Genomic DNA, 23,449 nt, shown 5'->3' on the forward strand with positions numbered 1-23,449 from the left:
GATTAAAACTGAATTCTGGGTAACTAGAGTCACTTATGTTGTAGTTTTCAAACAATTATTTGTTCAAAAACAAAAAAAAAAGAAAGAAAAAAGCATTTAAAATGAAGAGTACAAGAAATAAACAGTTAATTCTGAAAGCCTGTAAGCTAATTATTAACAAACAGCCACATGTCTGGTGACGTCCTTATCACTGGGAATAGGAACAGATATGTTGTCAGAGCTGGGTACACACTCAGTTGACAGAAGATGAAAAGGGTAAATACTGTGACAGACGTTTGACCCGAGGACTTCACTGGTCAGACGGAGGGGTGTGTCTGGCTGAGGGAATACTTCACCTCCGTCCCTTGCGTCTCTTTCATCTTTTTTTGCTCTGCTCGTCCTGCTGTAAAGTCATGTCGCCCGTCTCCATGCCTCCACCACAATGCCTGAAGAAACGAATGGTTGTTCCTCACCGTTACATGTTTGGACCAGGACCGTCCAATGTTCCTCGACGCATTCTGGAAGCCGGAGCCAAGCCGGTCATTGGACACATGCACCCAGAGACATTTGAGGTAAGTCAGCAAGTTCAACCACCATCATGTTGTATATGCAGGGGAAGACCAACACACAGCCATGGATTCCAGAATTGCATTCTATGTAGCTGACGGATGGCTTTCCCGATCCTGAATTTATGAACCACCCCAACTTTTGCTAACCCTCCTTTTTTGACCTTGGATTGTAGGCAATACGTTTCAGTTGGACCCTCAAGTAACAAAGGCAAAATATTCAAATTTTACCTACAGAAGTTTAATTTTAATTGCAGATCATGAGCGACATCAAGAGTGGAATCCAATACCTGTTCCAAACACAGAACAGGACAACCTTTGCCGTGAGCGGCACTGGCCACACTGCAATGGAGTGTGCCATCTTCAACACGGTGGAGTCTGGGGAAAGTGTGCTGGTAGCGGTCAATGGTATCTGGGGAGAGCGGGCGGCCGATATGGGGGAGAGGGTTGGTAAGTCACTGAAAAGCTCCTTGATAGAAATAAAGATATTTTATATTTGCATTGGCAGACATATATCTAAATTTGGGGATAAAGCCTATTGCCTTGAAATATACTCGGAACCTTGCTCTGTTAGTCTGGTACAAACCAGATTCTTACTCTAAGCTTTTCTTCGTAAAAAATGTTCTGGACTCTTGGTTATTAAGAAATTATTGCTTGCTGTAGGTGTGGACTATTAAAAGTTTTAAATGATTGGATCTGATTTTACCCAATAACTAACGTTTGATCATGACATAGGTAACTCAACTGTGAAGGAAGCTACGCTATGAAGCTTACCAGAAATTGCTTGCGCTGTAAACAACCCCATGAGGAGCAGGGCCACAACATCTTTGCCAATAATGAAATGTCTTAAACATTTCTTTGGCTCTGACTTGAATAACTCAATATTTGTAGGTGTGGCCAACAATGACTGAATGACTTTGTTCTCCTCCTCTGGTGCTGCTGACTTCAACCGTAGGCAAACTACAATTAAAAAAAACATGTAGAAACTCTGAATCCTTGTTCACAACTCCTCCTCCTTTCTGCTGATTGGCCAGGATGCAATTCCTCCTGAGAAATCCAGGTCAATGGGACAAATCCCAACTGGAGCACTGAAGGGAGATGACAGTCAAGATGGATTGCGTGGGTTTCCCTTTGGTTCACACTTCACTACTCCGAACATTTGTTCATTTTGCTCAAAACAAAGAAAATGTGGAACAGGCTAAAAACACATACATTACATACATATTTTGGAATGGATCCAAATACAGAATGTGCCTCCATCCAACAGGTGCAAAAGTAAAAACCATTGTGGCGCCCCCTGGTGGCTACTTGACTAATGCAGAGATTGAGAAGGTATTGCCACACATCACTGTAGTGATCAGACTAAATAAAGCAAAACTCTCCTGCTGCTATAAACTAATGCAGTTATTGTATGATCTCATCGCAGGCTTTATCAGAACACAGACCGGTTCTGTTCTTCCTCGCGCATGGAGAGTCTTCCACAGGAGTCTTGCATCCTTTAGACGGCATTGGCGACTTGTGCCATAAGTAAGACCTGCTGCTGCAGCATGTTCTCAATGTAGGACATGAGGTGATTTCCGATCTCTGCTGATTTGTTTCCCCAGGTATAACTGCCTTTTCCTTGTTGATTCTGTGGCGTCGATAGGAGGCACTCCTCTCTACATGGACCAGCAAGGTTAGAGCTCATTATGTCTTCCATGTAGATCAAATGAACTCTTGGATCAATCTGTTTGGTGTGACATAATGATCTTTACAGCAAATTAAAGACGTTTTAGCCAATGATTGTATATGCAGGGATCGACATTTTGTATACCGGCTCGCAAAAGGTTCTGAATGCCCCTCCTGGTACAGCACCCATTTCATTCAGCGAGAGAGCATGGTGAGAATGTGTTTTGTGTACTGCATATGCAAACGTGCAATGGAAAAACGTGTATTGAAGGGAGGAAAATTGTTCACAGCCAAAAAGTGTTCAGTCGCACAACAAAACCTGTGTCGTTCTTCTTGGATTTGAGTTGGCTTTCAAACTACTGGGGATGTGATGACAAGCCAGCAAGAATGTAAGACACCTACGACTGAAGACGACGCAAGAGAAAATGCCACTTTGCAAAGTTCTGTCCTCTTTCTGTCTTCTCAACAGATACCACCACACAGTGCCGGTCACCGCCCTTTACTCCCTGAGGGAGAGCCTGGCTGTGCTTGCTGATGAGGTGGGGCATGAGTTGGAATCAACTCAGTAATTACTCGTGGATCGTATGTTATACTAAAGCCAACAATAGGTCAAACATTTTGCCAGGTTCTGTCTCAGAGTCCCAAGATGAATTTTACAGCGCCTTGCCAAAGTGCTAATGCTTTCTGAACTGATTTATTTTTATTTATTTATTTATTTATTTCGAACAGACTTTAAAACAATCAAAAAGAAAATAAAATAAAATGGAATGAAACAACTTAAGAAATAAAATATGAAACAAATTATTATGCCCATGTGACATGCAAAATTTTTCTGTTCGAAAAGGAGCAGGTAGAAGATACATCTTATAATGTCCTGCCCCTTTCCTACTTGTCAATGTATTTACAATGAACTGTCATAACATCAAAAAGAAAATTTTTTCCATTTTTCCATCATGTATAACTATACAAAATTATTTTAAGTACTATTTATATCATCAATTACATTATAGCCTATTGGATATTAAACATCTTATACAGCATATTTTGAAATGAGCTCTGCTTTAATCAGCTTTTTAAATTGGTTTACATTTGTAATTTGTTTTAACTCATCATTCAATCCATTCCAGACATTTACTCCACACACAGATAAACAAAAACTCTTCCTTGTTGTTCTAATATGTTGTTTTTTAAAATATCCTTCACCTCTTAGATAATACCCACCCTCTCTGTCAGCAAACATTTCCTGTATACTGTGTGGAAGTTTTTGATGTCTGACCTTAAACATGAATTGTGTCGTTTTAAATGTTACCAGGTCCCAGAATTTCAGTATATTTGATTTAATAAATAACTGGTTTGTGTGTTCCCAGTATCCCACTTTATGTAATATTCGGATGGATTGTTTTTGTAAGAGGTATAATTGCTGTAAATTTGTTTTGTATGTATTCCCCCAGACTTCCACACAATATGTCAGGTGTGGTGCAATGAGTGTATTATATAGAATAAACAAAGATTTATAGTCTAGTACGAAGTTAATTCTTCTTATAACAGCAACACTCTTGGCTATTTTAGATTTTACTTGTCCGATGTGTGGTTTCCAGCTGAATTTATTATCTAATGTGACACCCAAGAATTTTATTTCATGTACTTCTTCTAAATTAACACTGTCAATTGATATTTTAATTGGATTATTTTCCTGTTTTTTATTGTTTCCGAATATCATAAATTTGGTTTTATCTAAATTTACAAATAATTTATTGTTTTTGAGCCAATGCTGTAATTTTTCTATTTCTGTGTTGATCACTTTAGAGAGTTGTTGAATGTTTTCTCCGGTACAGAAGATACTTGTATCATCTGCAAATATAATATATTTTATAAGATTTGATATTTTAACTATGCCATTTATATACAAAATGAACAATTTGGGTCCCAAAACTGATCCCTGCGGAACTCCACAGGTTATGTTGAGTACATCTGATTTCTGACCATCTAATTCTACAAATTGTTTCCTATCTCCAATGTAGCTCCTAATCCAGTTTAATGGCACCCCTCTAATGCCATACCTTTCCAGTTTTTTTAATAACATGTCATGATTAATGGTATCAAAAGCTTTTTTGAGATCCAGAAATACACCAATTGCACATTTCTTTTTATCCATATTGTCTATAATTTCTTCTGTTAATGCCATCAGTGCCATCGAAGTTGATCTTTTTTCTCTAAAACCATACTGACAATCAGTCAGAATGTTTTGCTTTTCAATGAAATTATCCAACCTTTTACTAAAAACTTTTTCTAGTATTTTTGAAAATTGACAGAGAAGTGACACTGGTCTATAGTTGCTAATTATATTCTTATCTCCAGATTTAAATAGAGGAATAACCTTCGCTATTTTCATTGCATTTGGAAATGTTCCAGAAATGAATGACAGGTTGCAGATGTAAGTTAGAGGATCTGCCACATCATCAATTATCTGTTTTATAAGTGACATGTTAATGTCCTTCCAGTCCATTGATTTTTTATTGTTACATTGATTAACTATTTCCTTAATTTCAATTTTGTCTACTGGTTTCAGGTACATAGATGATGTATTTTGCTTAATACATATTTCCGATGAATCCCCATCCAGTGGGTTTGATTTATTTATTTGTTCTGCTAACGTAGACCCTACATTTACAAAATATTCATTAAATCCATTTACTATCCCAACTTTTTCATTCAGGGTTTTATCATTATAAATAATATATTTAGGGTGAGTAGTATTAGAAGAATTTTTTCTTATCAAGCTATGTAAAGTTTTCCAAATTCCTTTAATGTTTAGTTTATTATTTTCTAATATTTTAGAATAATAATCTGTTTTGCATTTTCTCATAATAATAGTTAATTTATTTTTATAAGATTTATATTTTTGTTCTGCTTCAACCGTTTTATATTTTATAAATTGTTTATATAGATTATTCTTTTTCTTACATGCCTTATGTATGCCTTTTGTAATCCAAGGCTTATGTTTGTTTTTTTGCCTGTAATTACAAGTTACGATTGGACAGTTTTTATCATAAAATGCTTTAAATATTTCGGTGAATATGTCAAAAGCCTTATCAATATTTCTTTCTTCATACAACACTTTCCAGTTCTGTGATTGAAGATCTTTTCTTAATGCTCTTATTGAGTCCTCTGATATTATTCTTTTGTAAGTGATGTTTGTGACCTTGTTTATTTTTCTGCAAACATCTTCAAGTATAACAAACACTGGTAGATGGTCACTGATATCATTTATAAGAAGTCCACTTCTCAATTCACTTTCCATATAATTAGTAAATATATTGTCAATCAGGGTTGAACTCTGTGTTGTTATTCTGCTTGGTTTAGTAATTAGTGGATATAAACCTAAACTATGTATAGAATCAATAAAGTTAGATGTACTTTTAACCATATGTGGATTCAGCATATCAATATTAAAGTCTCCACAGATGAAAATTACCTTTTGATGCATCTTAGCAAACAATGTTTCCATGTAATTTGTAAAGATGTCAGTATCAGATGCCGGTGCTCTGTACACACAGCTGACCATTATATTTTTCTGCTTTTCAAATTGGATTTCAATAGTAATACATTCCATAACTTCATCAATTGGCATTGACATTTTTTCTAGCATCTTATATTTTAGATCATTCTTAATGTACAAAGCAACACCTCCACCTTTTTTATTCTTTCTGTTAACGTAATTGAACTCATACCCCTCCAGTGGGAAATCTACTCCCTTCTCAGAGGTGAGCCAGGTTTCTGTTATTGCTATAACGCTAAATGACCTTTTTAGTTGATGTAAATATTCTTTTATTTTGTCATAATTTGCATAAAGGCTACGGCTATTGAAGTGAATAATTGACATTTCTTGATCCGAATTATAGCATTGGCTATAGTTCTCATCAGTATAGTAATGGCAGTTGTCATTCAAATAATCAAGAAAATTGTTGTCGGGGTCAATATCTGTGTCTATGTTCATATATATATTTTCTTATCATCACTGGTTTTCAGAAAGTTGATCATGGTTACCCGGTTATCATGTTTCACTGATATTTGTCCAACTCTTCAATTTTTCTGATGAACAGTATCTTAGCTTCTTCCGGTGAACCGTTCAATTTGATATAGACTCTGCAGTTTGAGGTCCATGTTGATTGTATTTTCTTTTGTTTCCTGAGAAAACGTGCTTGTCTTGCTATATCTGCGTTTAGTTTGGTTAGATGCTCATTTATATAAACATTGGTTCCCTTTAATTTCCTTCCTTGTTTTAAGAGTTCATTTTTGTGTTTCCTGTTTGTAAATCTCATTACAATAGCTGGTTTAAGTCCTTTGTTTTTTTGTGGAATTGGATGGCAAGCTTCAATGCCATTATTATCAATGCTGATTCCCTTATTGCTGAAGAATGATATTATCTGTTTTTCAAAAGTTCCTTGCTCTTCATCCCTTTCTTCGGTATTGTTTGCTTCTGTAACAGCCCGGGCATATGATCGTGGCTTCATTTCCAACCCACTAATTATAACATCATTCATTCGACTGTACTGTTCCAAATCAGCCACACGATGTTCCAGGAAGGCTATTTGTTTGTCTTTCTCTACATTCTGTCTCTTCAATTCTTTAACCTCCCCCATTAAGTTCATTATTAGTTTTTGTTGTTGTGAGATTGTTGCTATCTCACCAGACATGAAATCCAAGGATTTCTTTATCTCCTCAAACTCCTCCTCTGTCGTGGATCGACTTTGCTTCGTATTTCTTTTCGACATTTCCGTTTACTCTGAACAATTTGATGGTCCGGCGTTGGAGTTCCAGCTCAGGAGTTGCAGCAGCTACCCTGCTTTGTTGCCGCCAGTCAGATACTGTAGTGGGAACCCAGCGTAGTCGCAGCCGCTAGGTGTTATCTCAGCAATAGCAGCCCAGCATTGTAGCCGTAGCTCAGGTATGGAGACCCACCTCAGATGTTGTAGCCGCCTACCATGTGTTGCCGCCGCAACCCCCTCTCAGCGTTGTCGCCGCCGGTCAGGTGTTGCCTCCACAGCAGCCTCTCAGCGTTGTAGCCTCCGGTCAGGTGTTGTAGCCTCCGGTCAGGTGTTGCCTCCACAGCAGCCTCTCAGCGTTGTAGCCGCCGGTCAGGTGTTGTAGCCTCCGGTCAGGTGTTGCCTCCACAGCAGCCTCTCAGCGTTGTAGCCGCCGGTCAGGTGTTGTCGCCGCCGGTCAGGTGTTACCGCCACAGCAGCCTCAGTGTAAAATCCCAAGCCACACTGAGGCGTGTGGCTTCACAGTCGTGGTAGTGACTCAGTGCTCAGTAAGTTAGCAAATACTTCCGAGAACCAGTGTGACAGGTTGTCTGCGCGAAAACCGGGAGTGTGGACTCAGCTCCACACGCCCGGTGTTTAATTTCTGGAAACCTGACAGAAACCTTTGTATGCCATTGACCCTCAGTGTATCCGCTTTGTCTGTTGACTTCTAATAAACAATGTGTTTTTCAATCACGGCTCAAAAAGCTACGAACACTGATGGTTTCATCCGCTAGGGGGCTATTTAGACTTTGTCGTGTAACAACCACATTATTCTGTGGATTTTATTTGGATGTTATGTCATAAACCAACAGAAAGCAAGGACAAGCTGTGAAAGGTTAGGGAAAGGATGCAGTGCTTTCAACATTTGTACAAATGCAGTGTGCATTTGACTTGATGCTTTGTAGAGGCATCTTCCAGGGCAACTGTGACAGAGTGGTTGTTTTGTAATCCAAAGATTGATTCCAGGTTCTTCCTGCCATGACAGTGTGCTCCTGGGCAAGGCATTTAAACCCAGGTTGTCAGTGGTCAGTATAACTATGAAAGTGCATAGTGGTAATTGGAGTGGACCAATTACCACTCCTTTTACAGGTGCAAGTATTTTGCATTCTAGAAACTGACATTTCTGCCATGTCTTTTTACATGATAGTGATTGGAAACTGTCTATAGAGCAAGTTTTAGATTTTGCCACAGAATCACAGTAAGGTTTGGTCAAAGTTTGTTATTGACAGTAATGTAAAGGACGCAGAACTAATATTGTTGACAGTTTGTCATTCGTGCAGGTTATGTGGTCTGGACTTTGACTGGGTCATTGTAACACTTGACTGCTTAATGTCATTCTTTCCATTGTAGCTTTTGCTCTTAGGTTTAGTGTTTCATTGAAGTTTGTGGATGAACTACTAAAAAAAACCATTGAAAAATGCACAGTTACAATGTTATTTGGTGTCCTGAGACGTGGTGACGCGATTCTTTTGTTCACATGAATACTCAGCTGATTTTCATCGTCTTTTTAACGGCTTTTCACGTAAGGGTCTGGAGAAATCCTGGGACAGACATCAGAAGATGGCAGAGTATTTCCACGCTGGCCTGGAGAGCATGGGTCTCAAACTTTTTGTCAAAGAAAAGGTGAGGCAGAGAAGCGGTCATAAAACACGCGGCCATCGAGGGCTCTGGGTTAACTCACGAACCGTTTGTTACAGCATGCAAGACTTCCCACAGTCACCACAATCGTCGCTCCTCATGGATACGACTGGAAAGAGATCACAACCTACATCATGAAAACACACAGCTTAGAGATTTCTGGAGGATTGGGGACGTCGGTTGGTTTGGTATGAGAGACTGGCACGTTCTGTCACGTGCAGCCTGGTTGTGTTCATGTGAATTAAGTGTGTTGATGTTGTTCCCCATCCTCTCAGGTGTTGCGTGTGGGATTGATGGGATGCAACAGCAGTAAAGCGAATGCAGACATGGTGCTGGCAGCACTAAAAGATGCCCTGAAACACTGCCACCGGAGCAAAGTGTAAGATGATGGCAGCAGGTTTTACTGTAACTCAAAAAATAAATGTGGAAAAGAAATATTGCTCCTTTTTGCATCTGTACGCTTTGCAATAAACTGTCATTTATGCTAGAATTGTTTTGTTTGAAACATTGTAATTTATATTTCAAGTAAATTCATAAAAATCTGTTTGAGTTTTAAAAATGCATGAGTGAGAAAATTTCTTTTAAGTTAATCTATACAGCAGATTTTAAAACTGCATCAATGACCAAAATGCTGTAGAGACATTTTTTTAAAAATGACTGCAAATCAATAAACTTAATTTACCGGTATGCACAATTTAAATCTGGACTGGGCCATAAAATACAACATGACCAATAAGACATAAGTCCAATTTGTATTCAGAGTAGAATAAGCAGGAATTCCACTACAAATTGAATGACTTAGTTTGACATCAACTAGACTCGCCAAAACAAAATGAAACCTGGAGAGCATGCATTACTTCAATTCTAGAAGTAAGGCTGTTTGGATGGGGACCAACGCAGAATTATATTTCGGAGCCCACTTGCAGTTTAAAACACCAGAGGTCAGCCACCGTAGCACCACCAACATGTTTTACATTGCCATCTTTGCTGCTTTGCACACAGTGTGTTTAACAGAACATGCTTGGTTAATAGTGAGTCAACACAGAATTCCTTAAATTCCCTGGATGACAGAATATGACCAGTTACTTTACAATATCTAAACAAATAAATAAAAGTACTTGAGATAAAGAAGTGTAAACCGCTGGATTAACATTTCCTTCTATAGTGGAGTAGTTCAATTGTTTTTCAGTTATTGATCATTGCGTGAAATGCGACATCACAACAAGCACAGGCCGCATAACATTCATAAATCACAACAGCAGCATTTAACTTTAACTGTGATACCAGTGAAAGTTTTGAGATTTTCCTTTGTTAAATTCTTTTTTTTTTTTTTAAGAATTTGCAAATTCTTTATAATCTTGAGTATAATTTAATTTGAATAACTTGGAAAACATTGGAGGCCGTTTAAAAGTACGCTCAGGTTCTTAGTTTTAATGTAAAGTTTGTAGGGCTGTTTCTGCTATTAAAACGCATTCTTGGGCGCCCCCTGCTGGCTTCGGGGCCTTAAGGAGCGGCTTTAGATGCTCTAGCTCGAAATACAACTTTAAAAAGTATCCGTTTAGTTTAGCTCATAATGCAAAAGAAGCATTGTCATTTCCAAGTCTTCAGTAACAGAGTCAACGACAGCACTCAGTGCCCCTCTTCCCTCCAGGACGGGCCGCCCATAGACATAATAAAATTCTTACATTACGTCTATGAGCCCGCCGCTCCAGGTGGTGGCAGTGAAACGAAGAAAACGTCAGAAAAAATGACGTCTTTCCTGTCTGTTAGTAAATGGCGGGTAAATCGTGAGAGAGCAGCTGTTAATTTCGCTACAAAGAAAAACAGGTTGATGAACTTCACCACGTCCCCGACAACCGGCCGACAGAGTAATGGCGTCTAAAAGAGGCGCCCTCATTGTCCTGGAGGGGGTGGACAGAGCCGGGAAGACGACACAGTGCAAGAAGCTGGTTCAGGCGCTGCAGCAGAGCGGCCGTCCGGCGGAGATGATGAGGTTTCCCGGTGAGGGGTGTTAGCATCTTTAGCCTTCAACAGTAGCCTTAGTCTCTGTCTTCTCTCGTCAGAGATGGTTCCTCTCCTCGAGTTTTACATGAACTTAGTTGTGTTTCTGCAGACAGGAGCACAACCATTGGGCAGCTTATCAGCGCCTACCTGGAGAAGAAGAGTGACCTGGAGGACCACACGGTGCACCTCCTGTTCTCTGCGAACCGCTGGGAGCTGGTGTAAGGCTAGTGCTTGTGTTGGACTTTACTGCGGTGCTACATTCCTCGAACCTGCTGGTAACACTCCTGGGGATGGATAATAGTTCAAACTAACCTAAATAATAAACACCGTGAAGCAGTCGTTTTATATGTAATAATAAGCCATTTTATGGCGGACCGGGTACTTTTTCGTTACTGTCAGCATAGATAACTTTATTAAATCTGCCCTCAACACAGTCGCTACTGATGCGTTCCAGTGGAAGTCGGGATTTCAACACAGCAACTCCGATATAGACATTGTTAGCAGTACTTCTTACTAAGATAATTTCAAGATTTACTTTCCATAAGTAGACCTCTAAATTAACTTATGGAAATGTCAGGATTTCCATAAGATTTCCATAAGTAAATCTTGAAATTACAAATTAATTTGTACAGTTTAGAGTTGCAGGCACTACATTTAACACTAATTGTAGACACACTCTTGCATATGTCGTTTAAAAGAAACATGTTTGCATAGTTCCACCACAGCTTACTACTGTTGCCATACTGTTTCAATATGGCCAGTCAACTTGGCCTTACAAGTTGGTACTGGGGGAAGTCGGAGTTGCTCCTAATTCCCCTGTAATTTAACTTCGGACAGTGCATTAGTTGATTCTTCTGACTGGGAAGTTTGTATTTCCTGGTTCTGACTACAACTGGAACGCAGCCTACAAGCTTATTGTCACACCCAGTTATTCAGGGAGAATGCCAGCAAGGCTGCAGGAAATAAGTGATGCATTGTTTGTTTTATCAGGACTATGTGGACCCTGATGGAGAATACAACCCGATTTTATTCCCATTTTATTAAAAATTCTGTCCTTTTTTTTGTCCCTCTTTAGCTCATTGCTAATATCATTCCTTCCCTCTCTTTCATTTCTTCTAATCTCTGAAACTTGAGCCTGGAACAATTTTGATTTTTGACATGAAACATGAGAAATGATCCTACACTTTCATTATTCTGTTAAAAAAAACAACTTTCACTATTAGTTTCTGTTGTGAACTGTTAAGCTTTTACCTATAGAGGAAAATATTCCTCATGTTTTCTCTGAACTGCACATATATATATATATATATATGTAACAGTTGTGATGAATCTTACGTTAAACACACAGATCCTCACGAACTTCTACCGCTGCACCATTGAGAGCATCCTCACCAACTGTATTACAGCTTGGTACAGGATCTGCTCTGTCTCCGACCGGCAGGCGCTGCAGAGGGTGGTGAAAACTGCCCAGTATATCGCCGGGGCACCGCTCCCTGCCATCGAGGACATCTACAGGAAGCGGTGTTTGAAAAGGGCCGGGAAAAATCACAAAGGACTCCACTCACCCAGCACACACACCCTTTTCCCTCCTGCCCTCTGGGAGGCGTTACAGAAGCCTACGGACCAGAACCACCAGGCACCGGAACAGCTTCTTTCCCACAGCTGTCACGCTTTTGAACGCCTCCTGACATAAAACATATACTATAAGGACTGTACTCCCCTATCCTCTCATACAACAATAACACATGGACTATCCTCACACACACACATCAAGGACTGTTTTCTCACACACACATACAACCTGTAATCTTTATCTGCCATTATTTATCTTGTATTATATTATATACATATATAATCCATTCCCTAACATTCTTGTATATTCTGTATACAAGAATGTATACAGAACCGTATGGCACAGATTATAAGCCATAAAATGGCTTATAATCTGTGCATATAGCTCCCATATTTATATTTATACACAATATCTATATCTCTTGCTATAACCCCTTATAGTCCATACATACATAGTCTTGTACATCTGTAAATAAATATTTATATCTCCTAGAGCACTTCTGGACAGATGCAAACTACATCTTGTTGCTTGTACTTGTGACAGTGCAATGACAATAAAGTTGAATTCTATTCTATTCTAATTCAGACCTGTAATGAAGAAGAAGCTGGATCAGGGCATCACTCTGGTGGTGGACCGATACGCCTTCTCCGGAGTCGCCTTCACCAGCGCCAAGCCGGTCAGTGTTCTCTGAAAACCCACATCTGTCTGCTGGTGTTTCCATGTGTCTGAAGAGCAGCGGCCGGGGTCCTTGTCGTCCGCAGGGCTTCTGCCTGGACTGGTGCAAGCGACCCGATGTGGGCCTGCCCAAGCCCGACCTGGTGATGTTCCTGCAACTGAACCCGGCCGAGGCCGCACTTCGAGGTCAGTTCGGCAACGAACGATACGAAACAAGCGCTTTCCAGAAATCGGTGCAGGAGAAGTTTGAGCAGCTCATGAAGGATCCGTCGGTCAACTGGAAGGTATGGAGATCATTCGCTGTTGTTGGGTTATTTGGGTTGGATCTCTCTGTTGTTCAATGTGGAGATGTAACTAAAGAAAAATAATTCACATGCTTTCTCTTTTCTTTTTTAGATCATTGATGCCTCCCAGAACGTTGAAGGTGTTCACGCCGACATCAGAACACACAGCCTCAACGCCATCAACGAAACCCAGAACATGCCTCTAGGGGAGCTGTGGAAGTCAGCCTAAGCAGGTCACGAAGAAGCCATAGCAACTGAATGATAAGACAGCATACAAGGGCCATTGTAGAGAAAGTTTCTAAAAAGAAAAGAAAAACTTCCAATTTTTCTGGAAAATAAAGTCTAAAGTTTTTAGATTTGTCTCAGAAACTTTCTAGAAAATTTAAAAGTGGAAAATATTTCCACTTTAGACACTCCGAAAATTTCCTAAACAGGAAAATGTTTGACTGTTTCCAATTGTTTTCTAGAAATTAGATTTTTGTTTATTTCCAGCAATTTCTTTCTTTTACTTTTTCAACTCAGAAATTTTTGAGGTTTCCGAGAAGTTTTTTTGGCCGTACATTTACTCTTTTTATTCATATATATATATATCTACAACGACCCTAATACACCATCTTATAACTTTTTTACACACCGCACACTTTCCCTCTTAGCAGCAGGAAATATGTAATATAACTTTTTCTTATACAACCAGAAAGAGATAAACAGTTGTGATTTATTTTTAGTCCTCTTACATGTCTCTTGCTCCATCACTTGCCTGCATGTTGTTTTGATTAAATAATTTTCAAACAAAACTAGCGTATGCTCTAGACTTGGCAAGGATACGTTTGCGTCAGCTGCTAACACAAGTCGCCTTTCCGAATTTGGTTTCGTTACAAGCTTGTTACAGACTGAAGATATTAGTGGACAAACTGCGGAAGCCGTAGGCGTCATGAGCCACTGTGGGTCTACTCCACATAAAACCATGATGGCGGCTTTTTTTCCCTCTTTTTTCTTTTCTTTTTTTACTTAGGGACTCAGGGAAAGGCACCAGATTCACTTCAGCATAAACATCGAAAGTGTTAAGACTCGAATGGAAACACACGTATGTGAGAGATGTGCATACAGAATTGATCCTGAGCTCCTGCTACAGCTGCCACCGGGCCGTCTGGATGTCCGGAGGCTGATGAGAAGGAACGCTGCGTCGACTGCCCACGGACTGCGCCACTGGAGCTGGACCGGCTCAACGGGTCTCTTAACAAATGTTCGTCTCCCTCCCTATCCCACCCCATGCCCGCCTCCCCTCGGGGATTTCTCTTCTGGATCCAGAGAAGAGACCGGAATCTTCCGCCTACTGTTCAGAACAGTAAAATAATTGTTCGTTGCGTTCCTTACAGAGACAAGATTTCAAACTCCTCGTCCTCCGAATCAAAGAACCGCTCCAGCCTGTCTGAGTCCGAGAAATCTGTGAAAGGAATTTCAGAAAAGAATTAAATACTTAATTTACGGTATTTAAAAATGTGTGTATATATATATATACACACATAAAGGAGTAGAATACAGTTGATTTACCAGGAGTAAGGTTAAAGGTGTCGACGCTGACCATGTGGACGGGCTGGCTGTCTACTAATTCAAACATGGGTAGGCCTCCTTTCTTGCAGGACAACTGGAAGCAATGTCACACAGATGCATCTCAATAAATGGCAAAAATCTGAAACGTTTATGTTTGGGTAAGGTTTATGAGTAATAATCTTCATTTCTGGTAAAAGCAGAAATGAAAACGTCCACATTTTAATGTAATGCCAGAATGCATTTTAAAACCAGAAATGTTTGCCTACTGAAAAGCACATCCATATCTTTGAAGGTCCTAAAAAGCACAACGCAAGTTTGATCAACAATTCTGAAAACTGGGACCTGACACTTTTGTCCCGGGTGCTACAAAATAAAATTGGGGCCGCAAGACACTGTTTTCAAAATATGTATTACCGTACATAAAATGTTTTATTGTGAAAGCTAAAAGATGCAACTATAATTTTTTCATTTTATAACATAACCAATACTCGATTACTAAAGAAAAAAATAAGTGAAATGAGGTTTCTATAAGTATGGAAAATGAAGAACGATGGATAGCCCAGTGTGAAGTTAGTTACTTTTTAAAAACATGTAGAGATTTTACATAAGAACTTGCCGAGAAAGACTCGTAAAAATTACAATTTCTTGTTTCATTCATAATCAAACATTTCCTGTTTGGACTTTGTAAGTAAAAAAAACCCAAATGATGAATTTGGGTTTTTTATTTGCTATAAGCCAAAGTTATTAGCATTAGCAGAAATAAACACTTAACAGATCACAGTCTAATAAATGTAAGTTTTCATTTTTTAATTGAATTAAGACTCTTAAGTTGACTGCACACATTCATAGATCAACATATTTCTATATATTTTAGAAATATGACCCACTTTTCGATGTTTTCTCTTTTACACCGAAGAGAAAACGTGAGGCAACTGCTAAAAATGATCAAATTAGGTTTATTAGAGTAAATATATTAAGTTTGACAAACTTAATTTAGTTACATGCAACTACGGTAACTTTTTTTTTTTTAAGTTGGAACTCCATTCTCTGTTTTTCAGTGTATTTCTATGACAGTTACGTATATATATATTTTGTGTGTGTGTAAATTTCATATTTGTATTTGCTAATATTTAACAGTTTGAGTATTTCAACAAATAAGCAATTTCAATAAAGTGCATTCTTTTCTACAGTAAGTTTGAGAAAACATAACCCAAAATCTTGCTTTATGAAACAGAGGAATGAGACGTACCCTGCGTATGCGCATACACCAGTCGTCGAAATCGTCCTCCGTTTTGCAGAAGAAACCCTAAAAAAAAAAAAAAAAAGGAAAAATGGAGTCTCCTCAAGGCTAAAGATGCCAGCGCGTCCCCTGGAGACTTACCGCCGCGATGGATGGGTCCAGCTCACAGATGTGCATGCGGCAGGGCGGGTGCTGACAGTGGTACGTGTCATCAGGGACCTGGCCATCTTCGCACGGCTCCACGGCGGGCTGCGTGGTGTGTGGGTCTAAATAGATGAGCTCCTCCCCTGGAGACAAAGAGACGAGTTCACATCCAAAATGGCCTCTTGAGAAACGGTTTGGAAAAGAATTAAAAAATAAATAAATCAACAAAATAAAATGTGATGAGTACAAGCTGCTTTTCATTATTGTTATTATTACAGCTGAGAGAGTTTATTATACAAACATGAGATCAGACATACCGACATAACCAATGAAGTAATGGGCACTGTTGGGTTTCCCCCCAATAACACCCAGCGACTGAGGCAGCATGAAGCATTGCTGTGAAGAAGACAACAGGGTTGGTCTCACCCCGACTATAGGTGAATTTACCTCAGTGTTTTGCATTGCAGTTTTTAAGGAGACTGGAATTCAAAAATCTGAAAGAGTTTCACTCATTTACTAGCTACTAAAAATATATATTAACTGTGATTACTTCTTAGGGCAAGAACCTTTCATTCAGGCAGTTTATTATAAAGCATGTGAGAGTGATTGACAGCGTTAAGACCCGCCTCCTAGCTCTGATTGGTTGTTTCTAGTTAGCACTGGGATAAGGCGAAGGAGCTTGATCTTTTCATAGATTATTTCTTATACCATACCGCTACGAAATGGTGACAGTTTCAACAAATATGTAAAAAGAGTTGCATAGTACAGCTTTAATTAAAATAAACAATAAATCTGAAAACAAAAGTAAGTACAAAATTTAATTAGAATTTCAGAGCTTATTTCAAATATCACCTGCATTTTTCCCCCCTGCAACACCTGTAATGTAACGGGGAGTACAACTCCTGGCTGTGGAGGTTTCTAACCTTGAGCGTTTCGATGTAGGCCTCATTGATGTCACTCAGGCCCAGCCTGAGAGGAATGAGCAGGACCAGCGGCCTCCAGAGGGCCGTCTCCTCCTCAGCCAGGGCGCACGCTCCCTCCAGACAGCCGTTCACCTCCCCCTCTCCTGCCGCTTCACCTGCTAGGTCCAGCCACGGCATGCAAAGACGCTCTGCAGGGAACACGACAGGAAACAGACAGAATTCCTCAAATTACGTGCTCACTCTACTGCATTCTCAACTCAGAATTAGTCTTTACACAGAAAAAAATGGAGATCGCCGAGTATGATATGAGCGACAAAGTGAGATTTGGTGTAAATACATCATTTTCATCGGATTTCAAAGTTTTAATCTCCATTAAATACATCCCAAACTGGCTGCCGTTCTGTGTAAACAATCTAAGCAAAGTCCACCGTATTTAAACTGGAGTGCTATTTAAAGAGCCTCCGCTGACGAAACAGAGAGCTGCAACACACACACAGCTGCACTCACTGATCTCCTCGATGATCACAGTGTTGTCCATCGCCACGTGTACAACTAATCTGCTCCACGTATCAAACACAGCCAGCTTCCTGAAAGAAAAAACCCCACAAATTATAGTTTCTATTCCAAACGGAACAGAAACTTTGAGCTCCCATTTAACAATGTTGTTATGTCATTCTGTGGCTTTTTGTGTTTTCTCCTCGCACTTGAACTTGGGAATAAAATAAAGACAGACATCTGACATTCTGTAAGAGTGAAGTGAAAATTGCACATTTTTTATGGTACTCTGTGCGACTGACTAAGAGACATGATCAGATTCTTACTCAAGTTGAAGAGATTATCGTTTAACTCCTTTTAACGTACGTTACTTCGTATGGGTTAACAAGGGAGCCAGTGGCAGAGACAAACGTTGTCCAGGCAACCAGCGATAAAATTACATTTACCCATGATGGACGCAAAAAACAAGCATGCTAGATAGCAGGGGAATATTAGCGGCTAGTTAGTCACTGAACTAGGCCTGCTACGAAACAAATTTTACTGGATGATAAACGGTTCCAGAAATTATTGTCAGAAACAATAATGTTGTCTTGAAACCACTCTCAAGTAATAATATTGGCATATTAATATAAGTCCACCCTTTCAACAACTAAAAAGTTCATTTTGCACAAAACTCTGCACACTGGAACTGAAAGACATTTAAAAGATCTTTAGTAAAATACAACAATAAAAAACAACAAATAAAAAAGAAATAAAAAAACACACACATAAAAAGACATGAGTAAAACAGATTATGAAGTCTTTGTAAACAAAATTGCACCTCAAAAAGAATTAATCATCAGAATGGGAATTATGGAGCTCATTTCAACTTATCATGCGATTCCTTATTGCGACAGGCAATAAGGAATCACACGATTCCTGCGATTCAAACGTTTGCCTGACAGAAAAGTCACATGAGCAAAAAACAGAAAAAAAAGACACAAAATATGAGATTAAATAGTACTGCCGTGACAAAATTTAAGACGTGTGATTGACATAAGGTCAACTTACTTTTTGTTTTTATAACGAATTTAAGACACTTTAAGGACTTAATTTTAGATATATGAATCTAACACCTTTTAAGGACCCCCTGATAAAGATAGGTACCAGTACTCACTTCAGAACTTGGGCGACCGTGTTAGGCCCATACCACTGTCCAATGGGCTTCCCCTCTCCGACGCCCATCTGGGCTGCAGCATTCAGGAACAAGGAAAACAATTTGATGAGCGCATTCTCGATCTGGTCGGAGGCGTCCGACTATCGCTACTCACCGATTTGATGGATGGAATAATAGCTGTCTTTTTTGTCGATGAAGGCGTTGAGAATACTGATGTACTCTTCTCTTTGTTTCTGCTCTCTGGCCCATCTCCAGTCTGAAAACAAAAAGCACCAGTTATCACGTCTGCCCCCCAGCAAGCTCTGCTTGGTACAGTGCTGCCAGTTTTATTATTTATTTTACGTTATATTTGAACTTAAAAACGTCACTTGATGAATCATCTGAAAGACAGTTCGTTGCAGTCTATTTTTTACACGTTTGATCAAGAGAGTCCACCTGTTGTTTTTGTTGTTCAGTTTATTATTATTTTACATGGACTTTTATGCTCATAATTGCACAGACTGAACAAATTAAAGTTGGTTTTACATGTTTGACCAAACTTGTGAAGCTATTGGTGCCTTTAAAAGTGCTGCACTGGTGCAGAGTTATGAAAATTAATTTGTAACTTTGTACATTTTATGTTTTCCAAAAAAAAAAAGAAAAAAGAAAGAACTTAAATCAAGTCAGCCCTGATCTTCTGTATTTTATCTGTTTTGGGCGATACTGAACATCAGATATCGGTATCAGTGCATCCCTACGCAACAATAAACTGCTTCCTACTTGCTGCGTGACAATTGTGCCTCACCTCTGCCTAAGTGTCTGCACATCAAGGCCTCTCCCAGAATCATCTGGCCGCACCGCAACATGCATCCCCATCCCGTGTCCGATGTCGGCCCGGTGCCTCCTGGAACACAATCGCCCTCTAGTGGTCAGTAGAAGCATAACTGAGAGGAGATGGAGTTCAACATTCTGCCAACTCACCGATGGGCGGGAAGTTTTTTCTGTACGTGAACCACAGCCGTGACGTGACGTCGGACAGAATCTCGTCTTTCTCTACATTCGGAAAAAAAATAAAAATAAAAACACACACTTGCTGGTCTGATTTTAGTGACAGAAAAATGATAGGAGGAGCAAACCACGGACAAAGTTCCACCTGTAAGCGCATTGTATTCTTTCCCCAAGATCCACACGGGCTCCGAGGTCTCGGGAAAATCTTCAAACTCTCCAAAGCGAAGTGTGTCGTATGTCAATGTAGCTACAAACAAACAAGCAAACAAAAAGAAGACAGTTATAATGAAACTGTTAATGTGCTGTGCATTAGGCTGCTAGACGATATGAGGCAGGAACTTAAATGGTGTGTCCATTAGCTTGCCTGATCAGAACCCCGGTAACTTCCAGGATGTTTATTTTTACACTGTAAGCTTTAAGTAAAAAAAACAAAAAAACGTCTACATCTTTGAATTAATAGGGCTTACATTAAATATGCAACAACAAACCAGGATGTAGTCCACTTTCAGACTCTCACAATTAATTTCAAATTGAAAACATGTCAGAGAGTCTAAAGTCAAACACGGTTCTGTTTATTGATTTAGCTCCACTTCGCTGATCCAACTTAGAGAGTAAATTCATTAATATGGCTTCATAATTCATGTTTCCATTAATACTAATGACAACAAATGTGAATAGTACATTTAAAATTAGCTTGAAGGTCAAAAGCAAACGACAACAGATAAAAATAACGTACAAGTTGAAGCATATCTGACTTAGTGGACATATCTATCATTATCTGTGTTTGCAGACTTATCACAACCTGGAGCGGGCCAAAAAGTCAAAGTTGACTTCGAGTTGGTAGGTCTTAAAGCCACCAACTAGAGGTTTCTTTAAAGTCAAACTGGATTTAGTTTTCATCACCCATTAAACATGTAAAAAGTATTTATTTTTCTTCCTTTTGCTGTCTTGTAAGTTATTATTTGGACAAGATCAATCCTGACCTCTCAAATGCAAGCTTCCATCAACACATGACTCCTGTGACATCAAGTAAGACCAACGATCTGATGGGTTTCAACTTTCCTGTGTTTTTTTTTACTTTTATTTGAATATTTTAATCCAATCCTTCCTTAGATTTTACAGATACATCGATCCAATATTAATATCTGCATCAGTCCTGATACTGAAAGAAATCACAGATCAGCTATCAGTGACAATGTGTACAATCGATGAGGGCAGATCTACTCAGTCTCACTCTGTTTTGTGCTCCGAGTGACGTCACGCTTTATTATTTATCTTACATTATATTTAGAATTCCTCATTACATTTTCCGAGCCGTTTGAAAAAAGGTTTGTTGCAGTTTATTTTTTACATGTTTGACCAAGGTAGTCAACATATTGCTCTTGTCATTTTCAGTTTTATTATTATTTATTTTCCATTGGTTGTTCTACTCCTAATCGTAACTGAACAAATTAAAGTTGTTTCTACATGTTTGACCAAACTTGTGAAGCTATTGGTGTAATGTACTGGTTAAGATTTATCAAACACATTTATCAATCAGTACATTTATGTCTGTGTTTTAAAAAAAAAAATCACTGAAAATCATTTCAGCTGTTTTTCTGCATCAGATCGGTATCAGGCTGATACTAAGCATCAGATATTGGTATCGGAAGTGGACAGAAATGGATCGGTGCGCTCCTAGTTAATTTAGAAAATAAAAATCCAAGTCGTATGATGGATTTTGAGGAAATTTTAGCAAAGATTTCCCAGATAGCGTAAGGAAAGTGATCACCATGCCGACAGGCTCGTGATGTCCACCATGCAGTACAACCTACGCCAGGGTAAATATATTATACTATATTATATATTGTGAATCACGTAATTTCAAGCAGAATCAGGCTCTTAAATACAGAAACCAACTGAATGAAACAGGAAATCAAATGACCTCTAAGATAGGTCATCGGGGGCAAACTCTGCCTTAAACATGTAAGGAGTGATTCAAAGGCAACCTTAATGCTTTAAAATCTGTTATAAACTATCAAAATCTGCTTATCTGCCACAAAGCTTATTGCCGCCTTTCGTGATGTCATCAAACTGAAATCATAGCAGAATTGGTTGGATTCTTCAGCAGGCTGAAAAAAAACTGTGCATTTCATGAAACCACAGAGGAAAACCATGCCTCATCACCTAACCGCATTTTTTTAATGTCAGTGTACATTAATAAGTACAAACCAGCCATCACTGAACAGTATCTTTAAAGAGGAGCCTAAATTTGGTAGCACAGTCTGTTAAAAATAAATCATAGCTGTTGACTTGGAAATGAACTCCCATAAAGTTTTGAAGGTTTTTGTTGGTAAAGAACGCGATATGGAGGTAAAGCAGCTCAATCGGTGGGAGATTCGAGGCTATTAGCGGTCATAAGAGGGGGAAATGAAACTAAGAGTCAGACTAGCCTTTAGCATTTTTCCTAATTGTAACAAAATACCTGCTGAGACGTTGGCGCATAAACTGAGATGCTCGCCTTGGGCGTAACACGGTGTCTACGTAAGCGGCCAAACAAAAGAAAGTAGAGTAACTTATTAAGAAGGAAACTTTACAGCAACACATAACATTGCTACAGTTGACAACGAGCGTCGTGACTAGAGTTTATAAAGCGACGCAGCAAGCTGTCAACGCGAAAATTTACAGCTAATTTACCAGTGACAGTAGGCTAACGTGAGTTAGCTTTAGTCATCACTTTAGCTGGCTAACGTCACCGAGGCTACAAAGCACTACAGCTCGGCTAGCTTTCCCAGTAATGACATGGCAAAAAGAGAAATATATCCACATATGTGATGATAATATCGAGAGTACTTCTAATGCTAATACGGGCTGATAGTGAAAGAAAAATAACACTCATTTTCTATAAAATATTGCCTACCTGCATCCATCCCGACGATCTTCACCCTATCTTGTTTGTTGTTCTCTGCACTCAGACCTGCTGGACCAATGGGAGTAAAGTACCACTGCGGAATTCCAAAGGAGGCGGGACACTTCCCCCAGCATCCAATAAAAACCGACAAGGGCAAATCAGCGTTCTCTGCTGAACACATTGGGGCGTTTAGGGGGAAAAAGGGGGGCGAACGCCCTCTAACGGCCTGAATGTGTAAGTTCAGTCACGGACGCAAAAGTATGAAGTAACGGAGAAGTTACTCATGTGTCATCTGAATGTTGTAACAGTAGCCCACTTTGTGGGAGTCAATTGTGTGAATTGTGAGACAGTTTTTTTTGTTTTTAAGCATATGCACTGACTGATGGCACCTTTTAAATTTCGTTGTTCTTGTGACAATGACAATAAAGATTTATCTTATCTTATCTTAAGCTACTAAGATATGAAGAAGACTTTTTCGTCCACAAAAAAGTTATTTTATTGGTCGTTTTCCATAACAATGCTTTTACATGGTCAGAGAAGAATATTTTAATGGAATTTAAAGTTGTAGGGAATTAGAACAAGCAGGAAGATGTCTGTTGGCCTAAAACCCAATGAATCATGATTAAATTGTGAAAACGTTTGTTTTTGGAACAACAAACGCCTCAGAATGTTTTCTTTTTTATTTACTGTATAGCTTTAAAGCGCTCGCACTCATTCTTAAGAGAAATTTAGAGACAAATTAACATGTGGCGCATATTTTTAGCCTGTGGGAGGAAGCCGGAGTACCAGGAGAAAACCCATGCAGGGAAAAGAACCTGCAAACTCAGTGTAAAAAGTCTCCAAGCTGAGATTCGTACCCAAGACCCTG

At 39.2% G+C, this 23,449-nt stretch overlaps 3 protein-coding genes across 3 annotated transcripts; 2 read left to right on the forward strand and 1 right to left on the reverse strand.

Moving 5' to 3' along the window:
* Window positions 1–265: 265 nt before the first annotated feature.
* agxta (alanine--glyoxylate and serine--pyruvate aminotransferase a) lies at window positions 266–9,149 on the forward strand. Its single transcript, XM_028028356.1, has 11 exons — window positions 266–551; window positions 803–995; window positions 1,813–1,877; window positions 1,972–2,072; window positions 2,150–2,220; window positions 2,340–2,424; window positions 2,504–2,602; window positions 2,683–2,752; window positions 8,549–8,644; window positions 8,719–8,847; window positions 8,935–9,149. The coding sequence occupies exons 1-11, from the start codon at window positions 393–395 to the stop codon at window positions 9,040–9,042; spliced, it is 1,176 nt and encodes a 391-aa protein (XP_027884157.1). The 5' UTR covers window positions 266–392; the 3' UTR covers window positions 9,043–9,149.
* Window positions 9,150–10,404: 1,255 nt separating this feature from the next.
* dtymk (deoxythymidylate kinase (thymidylate kinase)) lies at window positions 10,405–13,549 on the forward strand. Its single transcript, XM_028028357.1, has 5 exons — window positions 10,405–10,660; window positions 10,773–10,881; window positions 12,822–12,912; window positions 12,998–13,195; window positions 13,308–13,549. The coding sequence occupies exons 1-5, from the start codon at window positions 10,531–10,533 to the stop codon at window positions 13,422–13,424; spliced, it is 645 nt and encodes a 214-aa protein (XP_027884158.1). The 5' UTR covers window positions 10,405–10,530; the 3' UTR covers window positions 13,425–13,549.
* A 341-nt stretch (window positions 13,550–13,890) lies between these two features.
* Window positions 13,891–22,743, reverse strand: atg4b (autophagy related 4B, cysteine peptidase). The gene is made up of 13 exons (XM_028028355.1): window positions 22,591–22,743; window positions 19,837–19,938; window positions 19,665–19,736; window positions 19,489–19,587; window positions 18,859–18,960; window positions 18,705–18,777; window positions 17,561–17,640; window positions 17,054–17,241; window positions 16,448–16,526; window positions 16,128–16,273; window positions 15,996–16,052; window positions 14,747–14,840; window positions 13,891–14,639 (listed from the first exon to the last, which is right to left on the reverse strand). Exons 1-13 carry the CDS (start codon window positions 22,598–22,600, stop codon window positions 14,566–14,568), a joined length of 1,176 nt encoding a protein of 391 aa, XP_027884156.1. The 5' UTR covers window positions 22,601–22,743; the 3' UTR covers window positions 13,891–14,565.
* Between the last annotated feature and the right edge of the window lie 706 nt (window positions 22,744–23,449).

The sequence above is a fragment of the Xiphophorus couchianus genome, chromosome 9 (genome assembly GCF_001444195.1).
Source record: "Xiphophorus couchianus chromosome 9, X_couchianus-1.0, whole genome shotgun sequence".
In the NCBI taxonomy this organism is placed as follows: Eukaryota; Metazoa; Chordata; class Actinopteri; order Cyprinodontiformes; family Poeciliidae; genus Xiphophorus; species Xiphophorus couchianus.

Coding starts and splice junctions, on each gene's coding strand:
- dtymk (XM_028028357.1), top strand. CDS start 10,531: ATGGCGTCTAAAAGAGGCGCCCTCATTGTCCTGGAGGGGGTGGACAGA. Junction 12,913..12,997: donor CCTTCACCAGCGCCAAGCCG/GTCAGTGTTCTC, acceptor TGTCGTCCGCAG/GGCTTCTGCCTGGACTGGTG. Junction 13,196..13,307: donor ATCCGTCGGTCAACTGGAAG/GTATGGAGATCA, acceptor TTTCTTTTTTAG/ATCATTGATGCCTCCCAGAA.
- agxta (XM_028028356.1), top strand. CDS start 393: ATGTCGCCCGTCTCCATGCCTCCACCACAATGCCTGAAGAAACGAATG. Junction 996..1,812: donor CGATATGGGGGAGAGGGTTG/GTAAGTCACTGA, acceptor TCCATCCAACAG/GTGCAAAAGTAAAAACCATT. Junction 2,603..2,682: donor GATGACAAGCCAGCAAGAAT/GTAAGACACCTA, acceptor TCTTCTCAACAG/ATACCACCACACAGTGCCGG.
- atg4b (XM_028028355.1), bottom strand. Junction 16,527..17,053: donor CCTACATCGAAACGCTCAAG/GTTAGAAACCTC, acceptor TCTTCTTCACAG/CAATGCTTCATGCTGCCTCA. Junction 14,640..14,746: donor CACCTTTAACCTTACTCCTG/GTAAATCAACTG, acceptor TTCCTTTCACAG/ATTTCTCGGACTCAGACAGG.